This window comes from Anopheles coustani, chromosome 3 (assembly GCF_943734705.1).
Source record: "Anopheles coustani chromosome 3, idAnoCousDA_361_x.2, whole genome shotgun sequence".
NCBI classification, from domain to species: domain Eukaryota; kingdom Metazoa; phylum Arthropoda; class Insecta; order Diptera; family Culicidae; genus Anopheles; species Anopheles coustani.
Window position 1 is genome coordinate 39942830 of NC_071288.1, and position 20801 is coordinate 39963630.

The 20801-nt window shown below is 47.1% G+C and overlaps 1 protein-coding gene across 1 annotated transcript; it reads right to left on the reverse strand.

Annotated features, from left to right (window-relative positions):
- Positions 1 to 40: 40 nt before the first annotated feature.
- LOC131260352 (3-hydroxy-3-methylglutaryl-coenzyme A reductase) lies at positions 41 to 19991 on the reverse strand. The gene is made up of 5 exons (XM_058262052.1): positions 19546 to 19991; positions 7471 to 7558; positions 5556 to 6131; positions 2476 to 4197; positions 41 to 1857 (listed from the first exon to the last, which is right to left on the reverse strand). The coding sequence occupies exons 1-5, from the start codon at positions 19877 to 19879 to the stop codon at positions 1767 to 1769; spliced, it is 2811 nt and encodes a 936-aa protein (XP_058118035.1). The 5' UTR covers positions 19880 to 19991; the 3' UTR covers positions 41 to 1766.
- Between the last annotated feature and the right edge of the window lie 810 nt (positions 19992 to 20801).

A 20801-nucleotide genomic window follows, 5' to 3' on the forward strand; every position in this document is an offset into this window, starting at 1 on the left:
AAATTGTTAAACTTTTTTATACAAACGGTAGTAATGTAGCTTTTTATTTGCACTAGTTTCCTACTTTCACTTTTTTATTTAGCTTATTGTTCGTAAACGTAAACGATTGCTAGACTACTGCAGAAAAAAAAAGATTTGTTGCATATCCTTGACCATTAGGATCGCCATTCGTACGATACCGGGGGTTGGGCATCTGGGTAATGGTTTGTTTTATCCTTTTTAACTGGGAACGGATTTGGTATGCGATTAAATAAAAAAAAGTTTGGAGTCAACTGTTGAATATCATCTCGCATCTGCGAACAAGGATCCGCGATTGAGTTACGATTCCCACCAGCGTGTTAGATTGAGAAGTAAACTGCGAAAAAGTACAACATTTGCAGAGTTGCAGTATACGAATCTTCTATTTTATTCAAAGTTTTTATGATACGGTTTTAACGGCTACGCCTGTATTATTACAACTCTCTTTGCACATCATCCTTTCTGGCCTTTGCTCCAACTTTTCTGCTTATGTCGTACTTTTTTTAGAACATGCATTCTGTCGTTTTTAGAAGAATAGTAGCGTTTTCCTACACCATTGCGTGCGTCTGAAGGACCGACCGGCAAGGAACGAGTGTTGTGATGAAAACGGCCGCTATCTCTATGCGGACAGGAAACGTCATCCATCCACGTATCACACTGTTTCGGAATAATGTGTTTTAATGTACGGTGGCCACGTTCTGCGCTTTTTCCATTTAATTCCGCGATCCCGGTGATTTTATCTCTAAAAAAGGTGGCAAGGGAAATGCATCCATCTTGTCCATTGTTTGATTGACTTGCCCTTTCGACGTTATGTTTGTATCCTACCTCAACGTTCAACCCAACACAACATCAAGTAGGCCAGATACTGTTGATTAAAATTAAGAACATGCTAGAGCGTCGTTCACACACACACGACATGGTTTCTTCTGTGTCTCTGTCACTTTGTTGATTCCCAAAGTAATCTTATATCTATTTTGCATTATTTTGCGCCCGTTTGCAATTCGGCAGTATCCGTCATGCGTGAAAGACGGAGAGTAAGTAGTTGACAACACTGGCCGCGGTAGCAGTTTCTCTCTTCCTTTTTCGAATTGTTAATGTCCGTCCATTTGTTGTTACCCACAAGCCAAACCCAACCCAAATGAATGCTATTTACAAAAACGAAAAAGATATCATTCATTCACTCACGGATGCGCGTAGCTACGCGGAGCCCCTGCCAGTAGCATTTAACACTCTTATATGCGTAATGCTTTCCCTACGTCTAAGGCCATACCGACCACTTTGTGTTAACCTCGCGCAAGACAAGTACTAAGGGATAGAGTAAGGTATCGGCAAGCAGTGTGCATACCGAAGAGTTGTACGTACGCCATGGTTTTGTTACTTTTCGTACGTCCCTTTGTCTTCGAGTCTTTCCCAGGCCTATAAACAATATATTATTGTCGGTTTTCGTAATGCAAGGAAACGTTGGTCTATTTGTTTCAGTGTGTGTGTGTATGTGTGTGTGTGTGAAAAATAAATTATAGTTCTATGGTGATTTTCTTCTCCATACTTTATAGATTGACCCATCTCTTGGAGACCACGTCCATTGGGTTTTTTAGAACGCGGGACGACGGGGTTGCTTAAAGCTGCCCAGCTTGACCCAGCTACTGTTTCTGCATGCGTTGTCTATTATATATCGTCGAAATTAAAGAAAGATCATCGCTATCATATGTTGAGTGTATCCGTTCTACGGCTAGAGCATGATTAGTTTGTTAGGATGAAGGATACGATTCGCCTCCTTTTGCGGGCGCCTGTATCGCTGGTGCCGGTGGAACAACATTTGGGTTGACTGCTACAGATGATCTGTGGATGAAGGTGGAAAAAGCAAACGAAAAAAGAGGGCCATACATTAGTATCAACTTTACTTCAAAGGACTTTTTAAACATCTATGTATTCCGGGCAATTACTGATAGAAAACTACTGTACTGTCGTTCGTTGATTTCATTTGAAAAGAGCACACGCTATAATTTCGTAATTTTTAAAGATTTTTTGAATCTGTAAACGGCTACTTTTTAAGTATTCACTTTCTTTTGGCGATTTTAGTTTTTTTATGGACATCTCCATCACTCTTCTGGAGAGCAAATAAATTGAGCCATCTTTAAAAATTTATTTTATATTTTTAAGATTTTGTTGGCACGATTTGTTTGGCTTTAAATTGTAACATTTTTTATAGAGTGGTCAAAAACCCGCGCCTAAAAGGATTCAGGCAAGACGTACACTACCTACATAAAAGAAAACCAGCATTTTTTCGCAGTTCATTAAGAACTGTGCATCAAATTTTCAAAACAGTAACATCTCGTAGTCCATCAAGAAATATACATCTAATTTTCACATCTTTTCTCTCAAATAGATGAACAGCTTGATTAATTAGTTTTAGTTCACATAATAATCTTTGGCGAGGTCTTTGGCGTGCACACTTACCTATTGTGTCGCATATGGCTTTTGACTAGATCGCTCGTGACCAGTGCCGCCAAAAGACTCAGTTCCCCGGCCATCACGGTGGCACAGATGATTCGCGCCAGCTGCTTCGAGTTCTCGGCCGGCTGCGTCGGGTGTGACCCACGCACGCCGAGCATATCCAGGCAGGCGCCCTGGCCGGGCAGGCCGGTACCGCCGCCGAGTGTGCCCACCTCGAGCGAGGGCATCGTGCAGGTGATGTACAGATCTTCGCCGGTGTCACCGCACGTCTCCATGTTGGTCGAGCAGTTGCTGCTGGTGACGTTCTGGGCCGGGTCCTGCCCGGTGGCGATGTAGATCGCGGTAACCATATTGGCCGCGTGCGCATTGTTGCCTCCTATGCTGCCCGCCACCGCTGAGCCGGTCATGTTCTTCAGCTTGTTGCATTGCACCAGCGTGCGGGCGTTCGTCTTGAAGATTGCCTCCAGCTTGTCGGCCGGCACGATTGTCTCGCACACGACGCGCTTGCCGCGTCCCTTGATCCAATTGATGGCGGCCGGTTTCTTGTCCGAGCAGAAGTTGCCACTGAGCGAGATGATCACCATCTCCGGGAAGACGGCCTGAATGTCGCGGAGGGCGCGCTCCGTTCCCTTCGACAGCATGTTCATGCCCATCGCGTCACCGGTGAAGGCGCGGAAGCGAACGTACAGTACCGGGCCGTCGATCGCAATGTGAAGGTCCTGTAGACGTGCGTACCGGCTCGTCGAGTCGAACGCTTTCTTGATGCGCTGGAAGTTGTCGCTCGACTCCATCCACCGCTTGGCCTGCGCCGCCAGCAGCACGTTCGGGAAGCGGATGCATGGGGCTCGCGTCATGCCAATATCCTCGACGAAGCTCGTCACGCCCCGGATCGAGATCGCTTTGCAGCCACGGTTCGTGCTGGCCACGAGGGCGCCCTCGGTCGTCGCCATTGGTACGTAGAAGCGTTTGCCATCCAGAAGCAACGGCCCGGCGTATCCGACCGGGATGGGCACATAGCCGAGCACGTTCTCGCAGCACGCGTTCATCACCTTCGAGTAGTCGTAGTTCAGGTAGGGCAGATCGTTCAGCGTGCCCGGGTTACGGCCAGCGTCCTTCATCACGATGTGGCGCCGCAGTCGTACACCCCGCTCCGCATCTCCGATGATCGTTTCGATTTTGTACAGCGGACAAACACCTCGTCCACCTCGCACGACCATCTCTAGCTCCACATCGCTCAACAGCTTACCGCCACCGTCCTCCTGCAGGATCTGAATGCACTCCTCGAGTGAGCGCGGCTCCCGCTCTACCTCCTCCTCCTCCTCTTCCTCCATCTCCTCCTCCTCATCCTCATCCACGTCTTCATCGCTGGTTGAGAGGGCCAAGACTTCGCCGTACTGCTTCTCGTCCACCACGGTGTGTCGGCGGGTCCTACGAACATAGCGCCGCTTGCCGATCAAAGTCAGCTCGCTCTGGGTGGCTTTTTCCTCCAGCGACACGGCCGCGGCCAGTGTGAACGTTACCGGCGAGGAAGGAACGTTGTTTTCGGCGGAAGCAGCGGCGGCGGCGGCGGCAGCGGCTGCGGCGGCTGCTGCTGCCGCTTGCTCATTTGCGACGGAAATAAGCAGTTGCTCGGACAGATGGTGACGGTCAAACACGACGTACTTGACGCCCAGCACGATGATAAGGCTGTACGTTACGATCTGCTCCAAACTGATGGACAGCCAGCTGAGGGAAAATGCAATGTAAAGTGTAAATACGTTAGTTCCTGGCAATGACGGATTAATGCAAAGAAAATGAGCAAGTGTGTAGACTAGAGGAAATGAATAAAAGATAAAAAATATTTCAAATCAAGTTTTCTTTTGCTTTGTGAAACACATATTGGGGTAGTATTAATCGAAGCTGAGCAAACGATTTTTTTCTTTATACGTGGTAAATGCATATTTACGTTATTTATGTTTATCAAAAAAATATATTTGTATATGGAATTAAAAACAAAAACATTTGAAAACAATAGTAAAATGGTTTAAAAACATAACAAAACTCATCAAACTTATTGAAAAACTAACATAGAATCAATGTTCACTTTTAGCATAGAACGATGGAGGCGCCTGGTGGTTTTGGTACAAGAACATTTCCATTCTAAGTCGATTGTAAAACTTGTTTTTTTTTTCTCACCATCTGTAAGTTCTATCGCTCCCTCCCCTTCCTCTATTCTATTCTTACTGTTTTCTCGTTATCTTCTCTTATTTTTTATTTATTTATTTTAAATATAGTGTTAGTAAGCTTTCTGTTAAGAGGGGTTAAAATTGTAAAAAAGGCATCCAAAGGGATCGGAAATAAATTTGATCGAAAAGCTCCTAAGGATCGAATTTGTTTGCTGTTCTCTATCATTTAGACAGTATCTCCTCTGCTAGATATTTTGAAATAAAATCACTGATTACTGAAATTACTAATTGAAAAAAATGAAGATAAAATTATTACAAAGAATTAATCAAACTCAATCTCAAAGAATCGAATCTATTTTGGCTACATACAAACCTCACTAAGCGCTTCAATGGATATTAGTAAACGAAATTTAATTGAATAGTTTATGAGAAAATAACTATATTTAAAAAAAACTATATTCATCACTTCGATGAGATTAAATGTAATGTCCACAAAAACGAGAGATCCAAACCGTATGCCACCCGGGACCAAGCGGCACAAGAAGAAAAACGAAATTCATAACAGCGGATAGCTGGATCGTTGAAGAAGCTAAAAAGCATGTCAAGATCAACAGATGACACCGATACCCAGGCCCCGCCCGCTCGGGGTCGGATTATTGCCAAGCAGTTGTTAAACAAATGGTGCAACGATGTGTGACAATAAATTTCCACCTTTTTCCCCCCTGGTGCCACGCCTTGCACGTCCCCGGAGGGTCAAGTGCTGTCCAGCGGTAGGTGAGTGTATTTTTGTCTTTTTTGTGGCGGATAAAAAATTCCATCGAAATATCGATATGTGAGACAAAAAAAAAAGTAAATCCATTGCTCTACAAATGCTCCAAATTCCATTGCATTGTCATACCCCGGGGTGCCGACACTTACCGCATGATAAACTCGGATATCTCGTTCGTTTCCGTCTTGTTCATCGCCGCCAGGTGTTCGTGCGTGTGCGCCACGATGATTTGATCGGCCGCGTCCGACTCCTTGTCGGAGATGGTGAACCGGCTCATGACATGCACCACGAACAGTCCGGTCGACATGATCAGCTTGACGCGCTGCACCACCGGGTTCGGCTTTCGGTCCTCCTCGAACAGCACGCGCCGGATCAGGTTCTCGCCGCCACACTTCTGCACCCGGTTGCCGCCCCCGTTGTGTGTGAGGTCGAGGATGAGCGACAGGCAGGCCGGATAGAACGTCATGAAGACGACGTAGTTGACCAGCGCGGACAGCACGGCGAACCCGCTCAGCAGCTCCAGCCGCTGGACGCCGGACAGGGTGCCGACCCCGATGACGAGCGTCTCGACGAGCGTATCGAGCGTGAGGGCCGGCCCGAGCACCTCCATGCCGCGCGCAATGTTCATCGTCACCTCGGACTGGTTCGCTCCGCAAAGGGCCAGCTGGGCCAGGATGCCGGCCTTCGAGAGGTCGATCAGCAGCAGAAACAGGAACAGAGCATCCCTAGGGTAAGTGAGGTAAGCGAATGCAATTAGACGTGAACCAAAAGCACAACAAACTGATCGAGTGATAATGTCCCATTCGCCTCAACCCACTTTGGCCGCCTAATTTGTCGTGACCATGTGTCGATCAGATCGACCGAAACAAAAATAAATCATTTTCCACTTTTTGCACCGATGTGGAAGCACATACGAAACCGGCCAAACCAAAGCGCAGCATGAACCACCCCGATAATGGGCAGTTTCAAGTTCACCGTCCACCAACCAACCCAACTGTCCACCACCCGCGCGTTTAATTCAATTTCCGCGCATCAAATCCGCACACCATCCGTGGTGCAGTAGGCCACCGGAGCTTTTGGGGCCGGCTTTCGGCTTTCTGGTTTTGCGCCTCAAATGGACCAAAACCGAGATTGAGGCGAGAAGCGCGAGCCAAAAAAAAAACACAACTGTAACGACGAAGGCCATGGCGTTTTCCTGTCTCACTTCAGCAACCTCCCCCAGACGTTGGACGTTGGGTGGGCAGGGAGATCGTTAGCTGATCTTGTCGCTGCAGCTGGGTGGACAAATTATGAAACTCAATGTTAAACGCGTCGATCAGCCTGCCGGCGCAACTCAAGGTTTCATGTCATTATGGTGGGCTGGCGAGGGGGCCAGTGAGGGGATTTATGAAACATGTAAAAGGAAGAGTCCGACCGATGGACACATTTAATTTGGAGAAATCCGGTCTTGCTATCGCAAACGATAATTGGCGACAATTGTTGGTCGTAAAATAAAATCAGTGTTTTGTTTTACACTGACAAATAACAACAAATCGACGCTTTATTGGCTTTGTGCGCCTACTTCGAATATCTAATTGAATTGACATCCATTACTCGACCGATAACCTTAAACAGTTGTGAACATGTCAACAATGAATTGTATTTTAATGCGCTTACAACTGCATTGTTTACTTGGAAATTGAATAATGTTCAATGAAGGAAGAAACGTGTTTGTAGCATAGAGAAGAAAAACAAATTTGTTGAACAATATTCGTAATATTTGATTGTTCTGTGACCACAAAAAAAAATCAAGTGTTTGCTTATGCAAGGGGAAATGAATTTGTGAGTACTTTTTTTTTCTCATTCACAGCATGAAGGAAACCGATGCCAGGGCAGATATCACCGAAAAATCCGTGAACAATGTTTAGCACAGCAAAGAGTTTGGCGCACAATGGTTTACCTTAGGTGTGTGTATTTGTGTCTTTTTTTGCGAACAACGTTCAACTACCAACCCCAAAAGCCATCGCCAAATGTATGCACGAAATGTATCGGCACCATTTTTCGGCTGCCTTACTGTTTACTTACTTAAGATCGGACACTTCACAGCCGAGGAAGTTCAGCACGGTCGACGTGAAGATGAAGCTGGAAAACACCGTGAAAAGGCCGGCAATTCCTACCAATGGGAAGAGAAAGAGAACGAAAACAAAAGGTTAGCAACAAACTTCATTAGCGAACGTAATCATCCAAAAATCAACACTTTTATTGTCAGGCGATCGGAAGTAGCCGAAGCTGTAAATCAACGTTTTACGATAGAAATAATGAAGACAAACTGTCGAGGCGGAAGGAATGGAAAGGAGAAAAAAAAGGACACCCGGTTCGGAGCGAGAACTCTTCTTCCTGCTAGCGTAAGGTAATGGACATTGCTTCTTGCGTTGGAATAAATGACTCCCATTTGGTCCCCCCCACCGAGGTGTAAGTGCACCTAATGTCGGAAGCGTTGCCACCGTTGTAAAGTCAAGGTTCGCCACGCTGTGTCATGGATCGTTAAAGAGGCACGTGAGTGATCGCGTGATTTAAGACAGCCTCTGCACTTCGTCTCCCGCGGGGCGCGAAGATCAGGGCAATTGTTTGGTCCGTGTTTGGTGCTTCCAAAATTTCGACCACCACCACTGAAGAAGCGGGAAGGGAGGAAAAAATTCAAAAGGGTATATCTATTCAGAGCCGTGTGCTGTCCGCAAATGGTTTGGTTCGGTTTTCTCAAGGCAAGCTGGACGCGAACACGCGTGGACCGATGCGAATGGTGGAGCTGTTGCCACATTCGCGATTAACGGTTTCTCGGGCATCGCGCATCGACGGGGAATGGGATTTGATTTTCACGGCCCTGCCATGGCCGAAAGCGTCGCTCGGTGTTTGGTGTAGTGTTGTTCCAGCCGAAGGTCGACCCGGAAGCTTACGACAAACCCACCGAGAGTGATGACGGGAACTGATCGAGCGGAAAGATTGCAGCAGAGCGGGGCGAGCAAAGAAAGAAGGTGGTAAAAAATGACATCGTACCCAGCATGAACTTTATGGAACGGCAAACCGGTAGGGAATACATATTCAATAGAAGTCATTTAGCATAAGTACGATTGCGAGATGATTGCTGCCGGTCGAACAATACGGTACAATACCGGTCAAATATTTCCGGGCAATTCATTCTCGGCGTATAGTTTAGTTGATGCTTTGTGTTATTGAGTTCCTGTATTGAGATAATTTTCAACAAAACTTTGAGCTTCACGCCAGTGATCTTAACCTGCTGGCCTAATCTTTCTCTGTCCATCATCTTACACTGCCTCAAAGTTAACTGTTCAAAAAACAAGGGAGAAAGTGTCAAACTGGTACAATAAATTAATTTCAGTGTATGTTAAGAAGTTGATAAATAAAACAGTAGTTTCTTTGTACGAAATGAAATAATATCGCTTAAGACTGGTGAGCTAACCTCATATTTCGCACACTTAAAGCATATTGAAGTGAAATAACACCCAACCCATTATTTTCCTCCACGAATTTTGTCAATTGTTCTAAACAATTTATACAATTTCACAATTTTTTCAATTTTTTTATACAATTTCACTCAACTCGCTTTGGCAGATGACCCTGGGGACATGATTGAAACCAACGATCAACGGAAGTAAAATGAAAATGAAAGTGAGAGCGTGGTAATACAAAAACATAACATTAAAGTAGGCGGTCGAACTGAGAGCAACATCGATGGTGTTATGCGAGAAAATAAAAAGACAAAAAAAAATAGAAACGGAAATAAAAAGGTCACTGAACATAAATTGTGATTTAATTTGATTTATATTTCAGTTCATCGGTTATTACCGTCGTCTCATTACTTCTCGAGGTGAAAATATGCTTCCTTTATCTTCAAACTTGCGTGTGTGGTAAATAATGAAAAGAATTAAATATAAAAAATAATATCTTGGAAAACTTCGAAAAAAGAGAATATTTACACGCTGAGGGAATGTGAACAGTTTGGAAAGTAGATACATCGAAATGAAAAGTAAATCTGGGTTCTGATATTATCAGCCAAAAATAATTGATTTAATTATCCATCTTTTAACCTTCTGCAAATTGATTTGGCACGTTGTTAGTGCGGCCCGTTCACTCATTTAATAACGAGACCATGTTAAAAATAATCGTCGAATAAAGAAATAAATTACCGAAACTGCAATCGGTCGTCGTAATGGTACACTACGACCGCAGCGTAACGGCGCAAGGAGGGAAAGGATCGGTGTTGTATAAAACTATGTGCTAATTGTAAAGAAGGGAAAAAATAATAAATTTCGTGTTAAGCATCACAGACGACGTGAACGTTGGAGCAGCCAGCACATAACGAACAATGGCGCGGTAAACCCTTGCTCCTCTCCAGGAAACAGATCCATTTCAATGGAATCCACCCGGAAAAGTAACCCACCAAGCGGCCCGGGTCGTGGGAGGTTCGAGTTTTGGCCGACCCATGCAGCGTTCCAATGCGTTCAGCCATGCGTTGATGGCGTGGCCTTCATCACCGCGTGTGTGTGTGTGGGTGTGTGAGAGTGGGGGGTTGCGATGCGATTGGGCACCCGGTATCACTTCCCCATGCAAGCTCCACCAACGCAAGAAAAACACATGAAAATATGGACGGCTTATCGGTGGAAAGTGTATTTCGCGGCGGATTCGAGCCTTCGACTCGGACCGATTCCGAAAGTTTCCCGAAACAACAAGCAGACGCATGGGCAAGGGGAAGGGGTGGGGTGAAAAAATAAACAACACTACACACCGAACGAACACACACCGGTCGGTGGGTCTTCACAGAGTGCGCACGCGGCCTAACGGAATGTGTGTCCGAATGCGCCGTGCGTGCGCCCGCCCGCGGGTTGGCGTTTACTTTCTCCGCAAACTTACTGTGCCCCAGTGCGGGCCAGCAGCTAGCAACGGCGTGCGGACGCAACGAAACATTTCTCGAGCGCTGGCGGAATGGCAACGAAATTCACCAAACAAAACCAAACTAAAAAGCCCCCCCCCCCCCCCCCTCTCCCCCTACCCTAATGGGCGCGTAATATGGGCAGTGAAAAATCGGTCATGCGTTAAGGTCCGTGTGTTTGTGGGAGGGTATGCGTATGTGCGCGACCTGCAGCAAAATGTGGACCTCACAAGAAAAGGCCTCACCATAAGCCACGGCGTCGGAGCATTTTTACCGCAACTGCAAGGGAGTTGTATGTTGAGGCCCTAACACACCGCAACGCCAAGAAACCACCTCCATCCCCCCGTAGCATGAAGGCGAATAGTCACGATGGGGTGCCCCATTATCGCGATCGCGCAAAGCAACGATCGAACGCAAACCCTGTGACAGTGACGTTACGCTTAGCACACATTCGGCGCTGGTTGCGGATGATCGACGATCGTTATCACCAACACCAAAATCTGGACCACTGCGCTCCGTCTTTGCGAGCGGCTCAATACCACGTTTCGTTGTTATCGCGCGGCCATAATTCGCGCGTTCGCGCATGGAAACGAAAAGTGTCTTACGCAACCGTGGCGATTAACGAGCGTCAGCAGAGGTAATCATCGGTGGGCAGCATATTTTCCGCCCCGATGCAGGAATGACAAGCAGCGCCACGGAATTTAAATTCGTTACTGCCAACGGTCGCTGGCCGGGGGCTCGATGGCCTATTGTTTGGGGTCGTCATATAAGCGATCCAGTTGGACAGTTATTTAGCACAATGAAGTAATCTATCATAAGGATCATTGCTGTGTGATGTCTGCTTAGACTTCCATATCCCAGAGGTTCTCTTTATTCCTTTCCGTTATATAAGTATGAGTTGGAGAGGCTCGTCAACTAAAATACTGAAGAGTAATTTACAAACATTGTATAAAATACGCACATCGGAATTTTTTGTTGCTCTGCAGCTCTTTTGAGGCTCTGCAACTCAGTATCCAAAACCCCGGTGGCAAAATCAGCATGCTTTCTCATTCTGGCGGTATCAATTGTCAATTGAACAGAATGAGAAAGTATGCTGATTTTGCCACCGGGGAAGATGTTCACAGGCTGTAGTCATTCATAACCGGATTTAATGACATTTGCAATCCTTTACGGTTTTATCATATCGCTGTGAGAATATCCTACGCTTTGTTGTGAATTTATAATGTTCGATAGCTTGATAAACGTTGAATAAAAAAAGGGTATCAAAAAATAACTAGTTTGATACGAATAAACCAAACGGCGCCATGCGAGCTGGTGGAAAACGGTGGCCGTGTGAGACGCCGCTGTTCCTTAATTGCATAGCAACTACTGATTTTCCGTCACGCAGCCAGGGTCACCGTGACACACAGGCCCGCAATGTTGTGACACGGAATGTCAATGTCGGGTTAAACGAACACTTTCGCACCGTGACGTTGTTAACTGTGTCCACACTTTCCACCCGTATCGGACCGTTGCATGGAATCGACGTATTCGAGTCGGTGAAAGTGATCCGACCGGGCCCCGGGCGACGTACGGCACACCGGAACGTGTTGCCCTTTTGTTTTACGTCTCACGTCTGCCCGGAAGTCGAAAAAATGACAAAACTGGGCAAATAATCGGCGCCGTTTGTTTTCGACTGCGCATTAACGAGTTTCCGCTATCGAAAAGTGAAGATTCGATTGACCCCAAAAGAACCGTGCCTCGGAGTTTATCATTTTGCCACAACGCACACCAACAACCCGCGGCGCGGTGGAATCGGTGTTCGCTGTCCGATTTGGAGGCGCTCGAAGGCTTTCGGCAGGGGTTTCGGTCGTGCGGCGGCCTGAATTACACGCCGTGATGCTTTGATTGTGCGTTGACTTTGGAAAGGTGTCAGCCTCCGAGCTGCACGCGTCCGCGCTCGGGCTTCTCTCTCTCTCTCTCTCTCTCTCTCGACGACCGCGCGCGCTGCTGGTGTTCGTGGATGCGGTTTGGCCCCATTAAAGTGGGTCAGTGAATCGTGCGAGGGCTCGCGAGACGGTCCAAACGCCGATATCATTCGCCCCGGTCCGCGCTGACCGACCGATCGATCGAGATCGAGATCGCTACCGAATGGTACCAGCGCGTCGGAAGCTGCATCCACACAGACACTCACAAACTAGCTCGCTCAAACGCTACAAACAAACTGCTGCCCTCTGCTAATCCTAGCTTCAGTGACAAAACAAGCCTTCTCTACGATGACCTTGTTCGGTTGGACTGATAAACGTTTTTTCAAAACCCAGATAGATTGTCCCGCTTTACCGCGATCTGTTTTCGAGCGGATTTTCTCCCGTTCCACACACTCAAACAGTTTCAAATGCCGGTGAAGGAATTTAAAAATCCTTTGATTCTGCCTTGCGTTGGGCGCATGGTTTAGTACATGGCGTAAATGAAAAAGTTGTATAACAAGGGACTCTATTAGTTGCCCTGTTTGAAATAATTTCGAACACATTTACATAGAGCAGTGAAAGTGTGGGACAATATCTATACATTAAAACATAGTTTTACGCAGGTCAATAATCTTTATGTAGGATTCCAACGTTCCACTGAATCAATAAATAACTACACAATTAATTCTTCTTCTTCTTCTTCTTGGCGTTACGACCTTGTTGGTCATGCCTGCCCTGTAAAGGGCTTACGAGACTTTTTACCCTATGTGTACGTGGATAGTCAGTCCTCTCGTACAGGGGAGAGTCCGGTCTCGGTTGGGATTCGAACCCACGCCGTCGAGGTGGTGAGCCCCGGCGCTCATGGGCCGATTTTCTAACCGGCGCTACCGCTCGGCTGTCGCGGACCCCCCCACACAATTAATTAAGGACCTCTAATTATATTTTTCCCTGAGTGAGCTGTACTGTCTTTCAAGAGCTGTGGGAAAAATGCAAAATATTCGAAAATAACCGTATAACATTTTCAAAATATTCATTAATTAAAAAAAACATGATCATTAACAATACTCGCTCCTTTTTCGTACACAACGTAATAAATTTTAAGCGTTTTAAAGCGCCGTAATCAAATTCCCAAACCCCCATTGATTGGCAATGCGGTTGTTCTTGATAACGATCAATAAAGATGTTTGACGTCACGAGACGTATTAGGAACGGTCACAGTTAACCGGTTTTACTGCAGAACTTGAGCAAAGTAACATCTACATACCGTTCGGGCAGCGTGCTGTTTCAGAAACCCGAAGCCCTAAATGTTCGGAGGCGTTATTTTTAAACTGGCGTTCGTAAATATCTACTTTTTAACACACACACACACACACACACACACACACACACACGCACACAATCCCTAGCCGGTCCAAGGTTCGGGTATAGTGGAACTTATTAGTATTCTTTTTAACATTTTAAACAGGATGTATGCAAATGAAGAAGTGAAGTAAGAATCTTTCCAAATGTGTTCATTTGCATTTGGACAAAGGAAAAATAAAGAAAAACTTAGCACACAGTCATGACCGATACCAGTGAAGGGAGATTATACGGGAACAAGAATTAGTTTACTTTAACCGTATCAGTTGTGAAGCCACGAAATGGAGTGAGATGAAAGTCACGCCAGTCGGTATAACACTGATGACACCGTTGGTCACGATACTGCCGTAGACTTGAATGCTGCGAGCGACGCGAAACGTCAGACACCCTTAGTTGGTCTAATGAATAATCCATCCCGTCACCGAATGGATCGAGCATGAATCGTTTAATGGTGCGCAGGTTGATTTTCCGATTTGAATGCCGATCCTAGCCTCACCGGGGCAGAGATATGACATAAGCGGTCGAATTGAGCAAATAGTGGAGCAATTAAAATTGGATACTTTGCGTCACGATGATACTTCATCACATCGGCTTGCTTGCATGCACCTAGCACTTCTAGCGCTATCTCTTTGGCCGACAGAATGCTGCCCTTCTTGCCCGGGTGCTGCCACCTTCGTGCCACCTTGCTTTGGTCGGTTCGAAGTTGAAGCAAACAAAAGTCATTAGTGACGTCACGGAACCATTGCGACACGAACGAGCCCACGGCGTAGAAGAAGGAAGCCTTCAGAGCTGGCCGACGGAGCGGCGTTTGTTTAGGTAAAACCGAGTACTATGGCAAGCTCCCCGCTCCGATGCGTGCGGTGAAACAAAAACGAGAAAAGATCGAAGTGAATGGCAACAATTTAGGACTTTGTGCTGCTTGCTGGGCCTGTGCGCGTTGGTGAAAGAAGCCTCGGACAAGACGGGCTAATCCATCATTTACACGCCACCCGCCGCCGCTTGCAGCGTGTTATCCGCACGATAATGTATTCCAATTTTTGACATCCTCCGACGATCCTCGTTCCTTTCCTGACTGACGGCTTTTATGTTGAGTGTTACATAAAAGTGTTCATTTATTGATACTTTCACCAGGTTGTTTCAATAAAGCGTCAGTTCTAATAGGAGGAAGATTGAAGATCGTTAGGAATTCGAATGAAAAAAAAAAAATAGATTCATTCAGATTCAGATTCATAAAACTTAATGACGTTTTGCTTCGTTTTAGTAATTCCTGAACCTTTTTATACGATATTCATGAATCCCAACGATTCATTAATGTTAAAAGAGCAGAAGTGTAAAGCCCAAAAACTGGGAAGAGACACTTTCTTTGTCACTCAATTCACGCTCATGAAAGAATCATGAAGATTCATCGAAGAATCAAGGCTTTAAGATTCGAATTCTAAAAGATTAATCTAAATTAATCTTAGGTGAAAGATTCATATGAATGAATTTAACCTCAAGCTTCATAAGGCACAACACTATAAATAACCTATGAGGACTATGAGAGGAGTGAATGAAGCAAACGCATATTTGCATAATAATCATCCTTTCGGTTTCCCATTTGGGCCGTGCGGCTCTTTTATTGGCGCAAAACTATGCCAATATTTGCTAAATAAAAAAATCCATTTGCGTCATTGGCATTCAGCATCGGGCGAGCAAAAGATGTCCGCGCTCAGGCAATATTTAGAAATTTATAGTTTTGCTCAGAGAAACCGCGTTCTAGAAACAGATCCCACATCCAATTGTGATTCGAATTTCGATCGACCTACTCATCAAGCTTTTGGGACGTCACACCAACGTTGTGGAGATTTTGGACCACTCACAGGCGGTTTTTAGTTTACTTAACACGGGCGTGATAATTTTTCACGGCGACACTTTTCCGACAGAACCATTCGGAGATGCAGATGAATCAATGCGCCTCAAAGAATTCGCACAAACAATGATGTGCGGCGGACCGCGGAATACAAGGGCGATAATTTCTCAGGATTTCCCGATGGAAACAGGTCCGCGTCATTAGGGTTTGACGCAAGTCCAGCTTGGAGGGGGAGTGGTCGATGAAAGGAGGGGTTCTTTTACCCCCAACCAAGCATCGGCATGTACGGCGATGTCCTCTCATTATTCCCCCCATCGACCTGGGAGGCACGAGCAATAAAAGAAAGCTTGTGAGTTCTTCCCGATCAACAACCCTGCGGATCGTGTTATCTCTTAAGTCGCAGTCGGTTTGACGTCATTCGAGGCGTTGAGGATCGCCAGGACGATGCGCTGGTGGTATTGACGTCCAGGGAAAACCACCACCGGGGTCGGGCTAAGATTCAGGAAAGGCGAACAGGTTTGGCAGGTTGCCTGCCAGGTGGGGATCGACGATTGTTGCGATGCATGGCACCGCCGCTACCATGGTTCACAGCGAAGATGACTTCAATTGGCCTCTGTCCTTGAACTGGTGGCGGCATGGGTTCTGGTTTGCGGCAATATGGCGGTAATCTGTCTGTAGACGCATTGCGCATGTTAATGTTAATAATATGGAAGAAATCGATCGGCCTACGATGACGTAGGTCGGTCTGAAAGGAATGCAAAATGCCGTAGCATGACGAGAACTAGGCACCTGCCTCAATCGCAAGACGCACCACGAATACAACGGATTTAACGCGTATAAAATTCCCCGGAAGGCATCCATGATCAACCGTGAGAGAAGGGGAGGGGTGCGTTCTTGTTTCTTTTGTTGCCCCGAAAGACACTTGCGACCTTCTTTGTATTAATAACCATCGCGGGTGTGGCTTGCATGTGCAAGATGCAGCGTTGTTTGCGCAAGTCCTCCAACGAGGAACGAAGGCTCGAAAGAAGTGTTTTCTACGAGTTGGAATAACGTCGTTTTGCATCAGCCCATCAAGCCTAAGGGGGCCGATCGTATTGGCAATTGGTTGACGGGTGGGAAATCGGTTTTTCGTCATACCACCAACGTACCACTGGATGACGATCGACTGCAAGAACCTTCTTCTGGTGCGAGATCGCGAGGAGCGTACGATGTGAACTTGATGGCAAGCTGGAAGGCTGCGCGGTCGTTACACAGCAGATTAAGAACCTCCACCGTGCGCCCCGGTGGCGCTACTAATGACTATGGCAAACGTTAGGTGGCCTATGTGGCCAACCTTGACTTCCTTCCACTTACAAACACTAATGCACACACAATACCGGTACACGGTGCAGGTGGTGCATGACCTGATGTGCTTGTCAACGCCGGCAAAGGGTTTCTCTTTCTCTCTCCCTCCGTTGACCCGTCGTACATAGGAAGGAAGCCGATTATGGGCGCGATGTTGGCCATGTCGCACACTTTATGCAAACGAACGCTTACGGATCTCTCGTCTCGTCGGTTTTGGCGTGTAAAGATTCTCACGCGGAATGTGCGCGATGGGCTCGCCCGAAAGCCCGAGGGTTCCAGTAGCAGCAATGTGGCCCTACACATCCGGTGGACGCGAGATGGTAACGCTTGATGTACCGTTGCCATGGACTTTGGTGTGTCAAGCGTGAGTGTGCTATCTCGGTGCGACACACTACTTCCCTGCGGTCGTGGCTGAACTTTTCAAATCGTCAAAACGGCATAACCGAAACGGGGACGGGTCGTAGATGATCTGTGACGATACCGACGGTGCGGCTTATCGTGTGTGCCGTTTGCAGGAAGCAGTTCAACGAGCATTGTGAATATGTTAAGTGCGCCTTTTTAAGCGATAGGACTATGTTAAGTACGACACACATTCAATATCTGAATTCTTTATTTCGCGAACCCTCGTGCGCACGGAAAGAAATTGAAAAAGACACTTTTTTTTTTGCAATAGAAACAACAATCAACGAAATGCTGGCTCAATCAACAAATAAGGGAGGCCCAACAAAGTCGTGGAGACCAACACCCGAAATAGCAAATCAAACAGCAACACATTGATTTAGCCTCCATCGCGCTTGTCCAAACACAAGGGTTCGTTGTTTACTAACTTCCAGCGTTTTTCTAGCGTGCATTTCCAAACTTTTGTGGGATTCTCCCCAGCCGCTGCCTCGCCGGTGCCCCGTAATCGAACCTTGACCGGTTTCATCGGCCCACGGTTTCAGGCTCGATCGTTTAGCGTACGGTACACGACGGCGGCGGTGGCCTCGAAAGCATTGAACATGAACCGCAAACAGTCCAATTTCGTCAGCTGACCGTAAAAGAGAGGAGGAAGAACAAAACGGCACCAGCAGTACGTCCCCGTTCGTGCTCGGGGCTGCAGCATCTTAGCCCACTCTATGCTGGGACAGAAGGCATACAGCATCACCGGCCACCTCTCAGCAACCAGGGTGCTAATTAGCATCTCTAACCGTATAAGTAAACGACTTTACTCTCTACGGACCTCTTGAGAGATGCCTTCTCCCATCGCGGTGGCTTTCCCTGTGCCGTCCGCGCGGGGATCTTCCGAAATAGCAACGTGCCCGCCAAGAGTCGCTAAGAGAAGCGAACGCCAAGCTATATGCTGCTCACGACAGACACTCACCACGCGGTTGGTTGTGGCTGATATCTACCGTTCCAGGTCGGTTTGGACTTGGAAACACAACAACCGAACTCCGGGCCGGGTGTAGTTTAAGCCAGCACGCAACGCAGCCAGCGTGAGCCGCCGATGGAAATTGGTCCGAGCGAAAGAGAAAATTCGTTTTCGGGTGAAACCGGGCGGAAGGTCAACGGCATGGCGAGCGTTATTGCACCCCGGAGCGGGAGAGGTTGTCGTGTTTTATGCAACCTTCCGAAAAGCGAGCCGAATAAATAAGAACCGAAAAGACAAACTTCATCTGCCCGAAAGCTGGTAGACCGGACCGATTAAAGGGCGTCCGAAGCGCCCCGAGAAGGCCGGCGTGGCACTAAAAGCCGTGCCACAAAACAACGATTTTCTTTAGCCAATGACGCTGCACGCAAACTTGCATCTGTTGGAATGGAAACAAAAAAGAATAGTGTAATAGGAACCTTGCAGTGACCAAAAGAAGCAGAAAGTCGACCGTTTCGAAGTAAAAACTAATGTCGTCTAGAAATTTGTCGCATCGTTTTGATTTTCGAATTAGAAAAATGATGATTAAAATTCTTGGATTAAATCTCCACACGGTTCACTTTTAAACATCTCTTTCCATGTGCACTATTTTTTATATTGATGCAAACGGCCACCAAAGCGTTGAGTAAAACCACACTGTAGTTTTTCAATCGCAACAGAAACAAACAATTCATGCGCATCTGTGAAATTCAAAAAACAGACGAACAGTAGTACAACCCAGTAGGCATTTGTAAAACGAATGTAAGTCGTCTGCTTCAGCTGCAGAAAAAATAAAATGATAATAATGAAAACGAAGTGGTAAAAATGGGAGCGAAAACAATTGCAGTTGAAGGGTAAAAACGGCTGGAAGACGGTTTTTCGGATGACCTTAGCTCAGCTGCGGACATTTTTGCACGACGTTTGCGCGTGCCCGACTGCAACTGGCCCATCGAAGGAAGAAGAAGATTCGCTTAGCAGATGTGTTAAATATGATGAAGGAGATTGTAGATGGAATCACATACGGATTTGTTTAATTTCACCGATAGTTAAAAATAAACGATCGTCCAATTTCATAGACCTAGGAGCTAGAAATTAGGGAGCCTGGGTGAGTAACGATCGTTTGTACTGATTATAACGACCATTTCGATTTCGACGAAAACGATTGACAAATGCATCTAACTAATCAAAACTTAACGCTTGACGGCAAATTAAATGATGGTTAAATAAACAAATCCGCGTTACAAAAACAATAGAACGATAAGGAAAAACAGTAACACCAGGGACTGGGTGATTCATAAGCGAACAGACTTTGCCCTACATTAGTACTCACCCAGAATGTACTTTGAGCCGAGCTTTTGCAGATTGCAAAAATGATAATAAACGTAGAGGATGGCCGTGCCGCGCACCACCATCATCAGGATGATGTCGATGATGTTCTGATCCGCCTCCTCGCAGTGCAGCAGCCCCTCGCCGACCGTGCGCCCTCCGTAGCGCCAGCTCGGGCACGACTGCATCCGCTCGGCATCGCTATCCGGCGGCTGGTGTGCCGTATTGCGTTCCAGCGACAGAATGCAGGCCACCACCGTGACCAGCGCCACAATCACCTCCCACGGATGGGACGCACAGAACTCGCCGTGCACGCGAAACAATCGCCCGAGACGCATCGTGAATCGGTGTTTCTGGTGTGTCGTCGCAAGGGGCAAGTCTCTGGGCGACACGTTTGGGGGCAACCCTTTGGCCTTTGACTCAGGCACAGGCACCCGAAGTGGTGCAAGGCTGCACACCGACACACAAACACTCCCTACTCTCCTGTTTCTCGATTGGGCCACGTAGGACGCGCGAGGGATAACTGGACACTGAATCGAACGATTAAACGAACTTGCACACACAAAAACACACAGGGAGACAGACACCGGATATCGAGGTGCACCAGGGCAGTTCCTCTTGAACTTGGTACCGAGATTAGAAATTCGTTTGCATCACGTTGCGTTGGACTTTGGACGCCGGCATCAGTAGCACGCGAAACAACATCCGACTACACGCGGGCGCGCGCGCACTTCTCCTTTTCGGTTTCGACGGATTTCGGAAGTGCAGAGATCGACGTATGACACACCAGACACACCGCGCCGCAATGCTGCTTTGCCTGCACTCTGCCAAACGAACCGATTTGGTTTCCCCTCCAGGCCGATCGAGAGACGATCGAGAGACGTTCGTGCGTGCGTGCGTGAGCGTTGATCTTACGGTGCTTTTCACCCTGGGAACGGGAAAATGTGGTTGAAACGGGTTGGGCCGCAGCTCGATGTGGGAACACGGTCGACACAGCGCGAAACCCGGAGCGAGGGAAAACTGGCAAGCGAACGAGCTGGCCACAAACACACTTCTTCACCGTAGCGCGGTTCCGACGAGACTGAACCGTCGGTCGTGCGATCCGCGGCCTTTGCTGCTGCCTGATCCCGAGACCACGTAGCACACAGCTGCGCTGCTGCAGCAGCTCGGTGGCCTGTTCTTTCTCTCTCGCGGTGACACACACAAACCCCGCTGCCCGGTCTGTAATGCTGATGGTGGCGCGATGTTGCTAGCGTTCTT

Coding starts and splice junctions, on each gene's coding strand:
- LOC131260352 (XM_058262052.1), bottom strand. CDS start 19,879: ATGCGTCTCGGGCGATTGTTTCGCGTGCACGGCGAGTTCTGTGCGTCC. Junction 6,132..7,470: donor TGTGAAGTGTCCGATCTTAA/GTAAGTAAACAG, acceptor CACTTACCCTAG/GGATGCTCTGTTCCTGTTTC. Junction 4,198..5,555: donor ATATCCGAGTTTATCATGCG/GTAAGTGTCGGC, acceptor ATTTTCCCTCAG/CTGGCTGTCCATCAGTTTGG.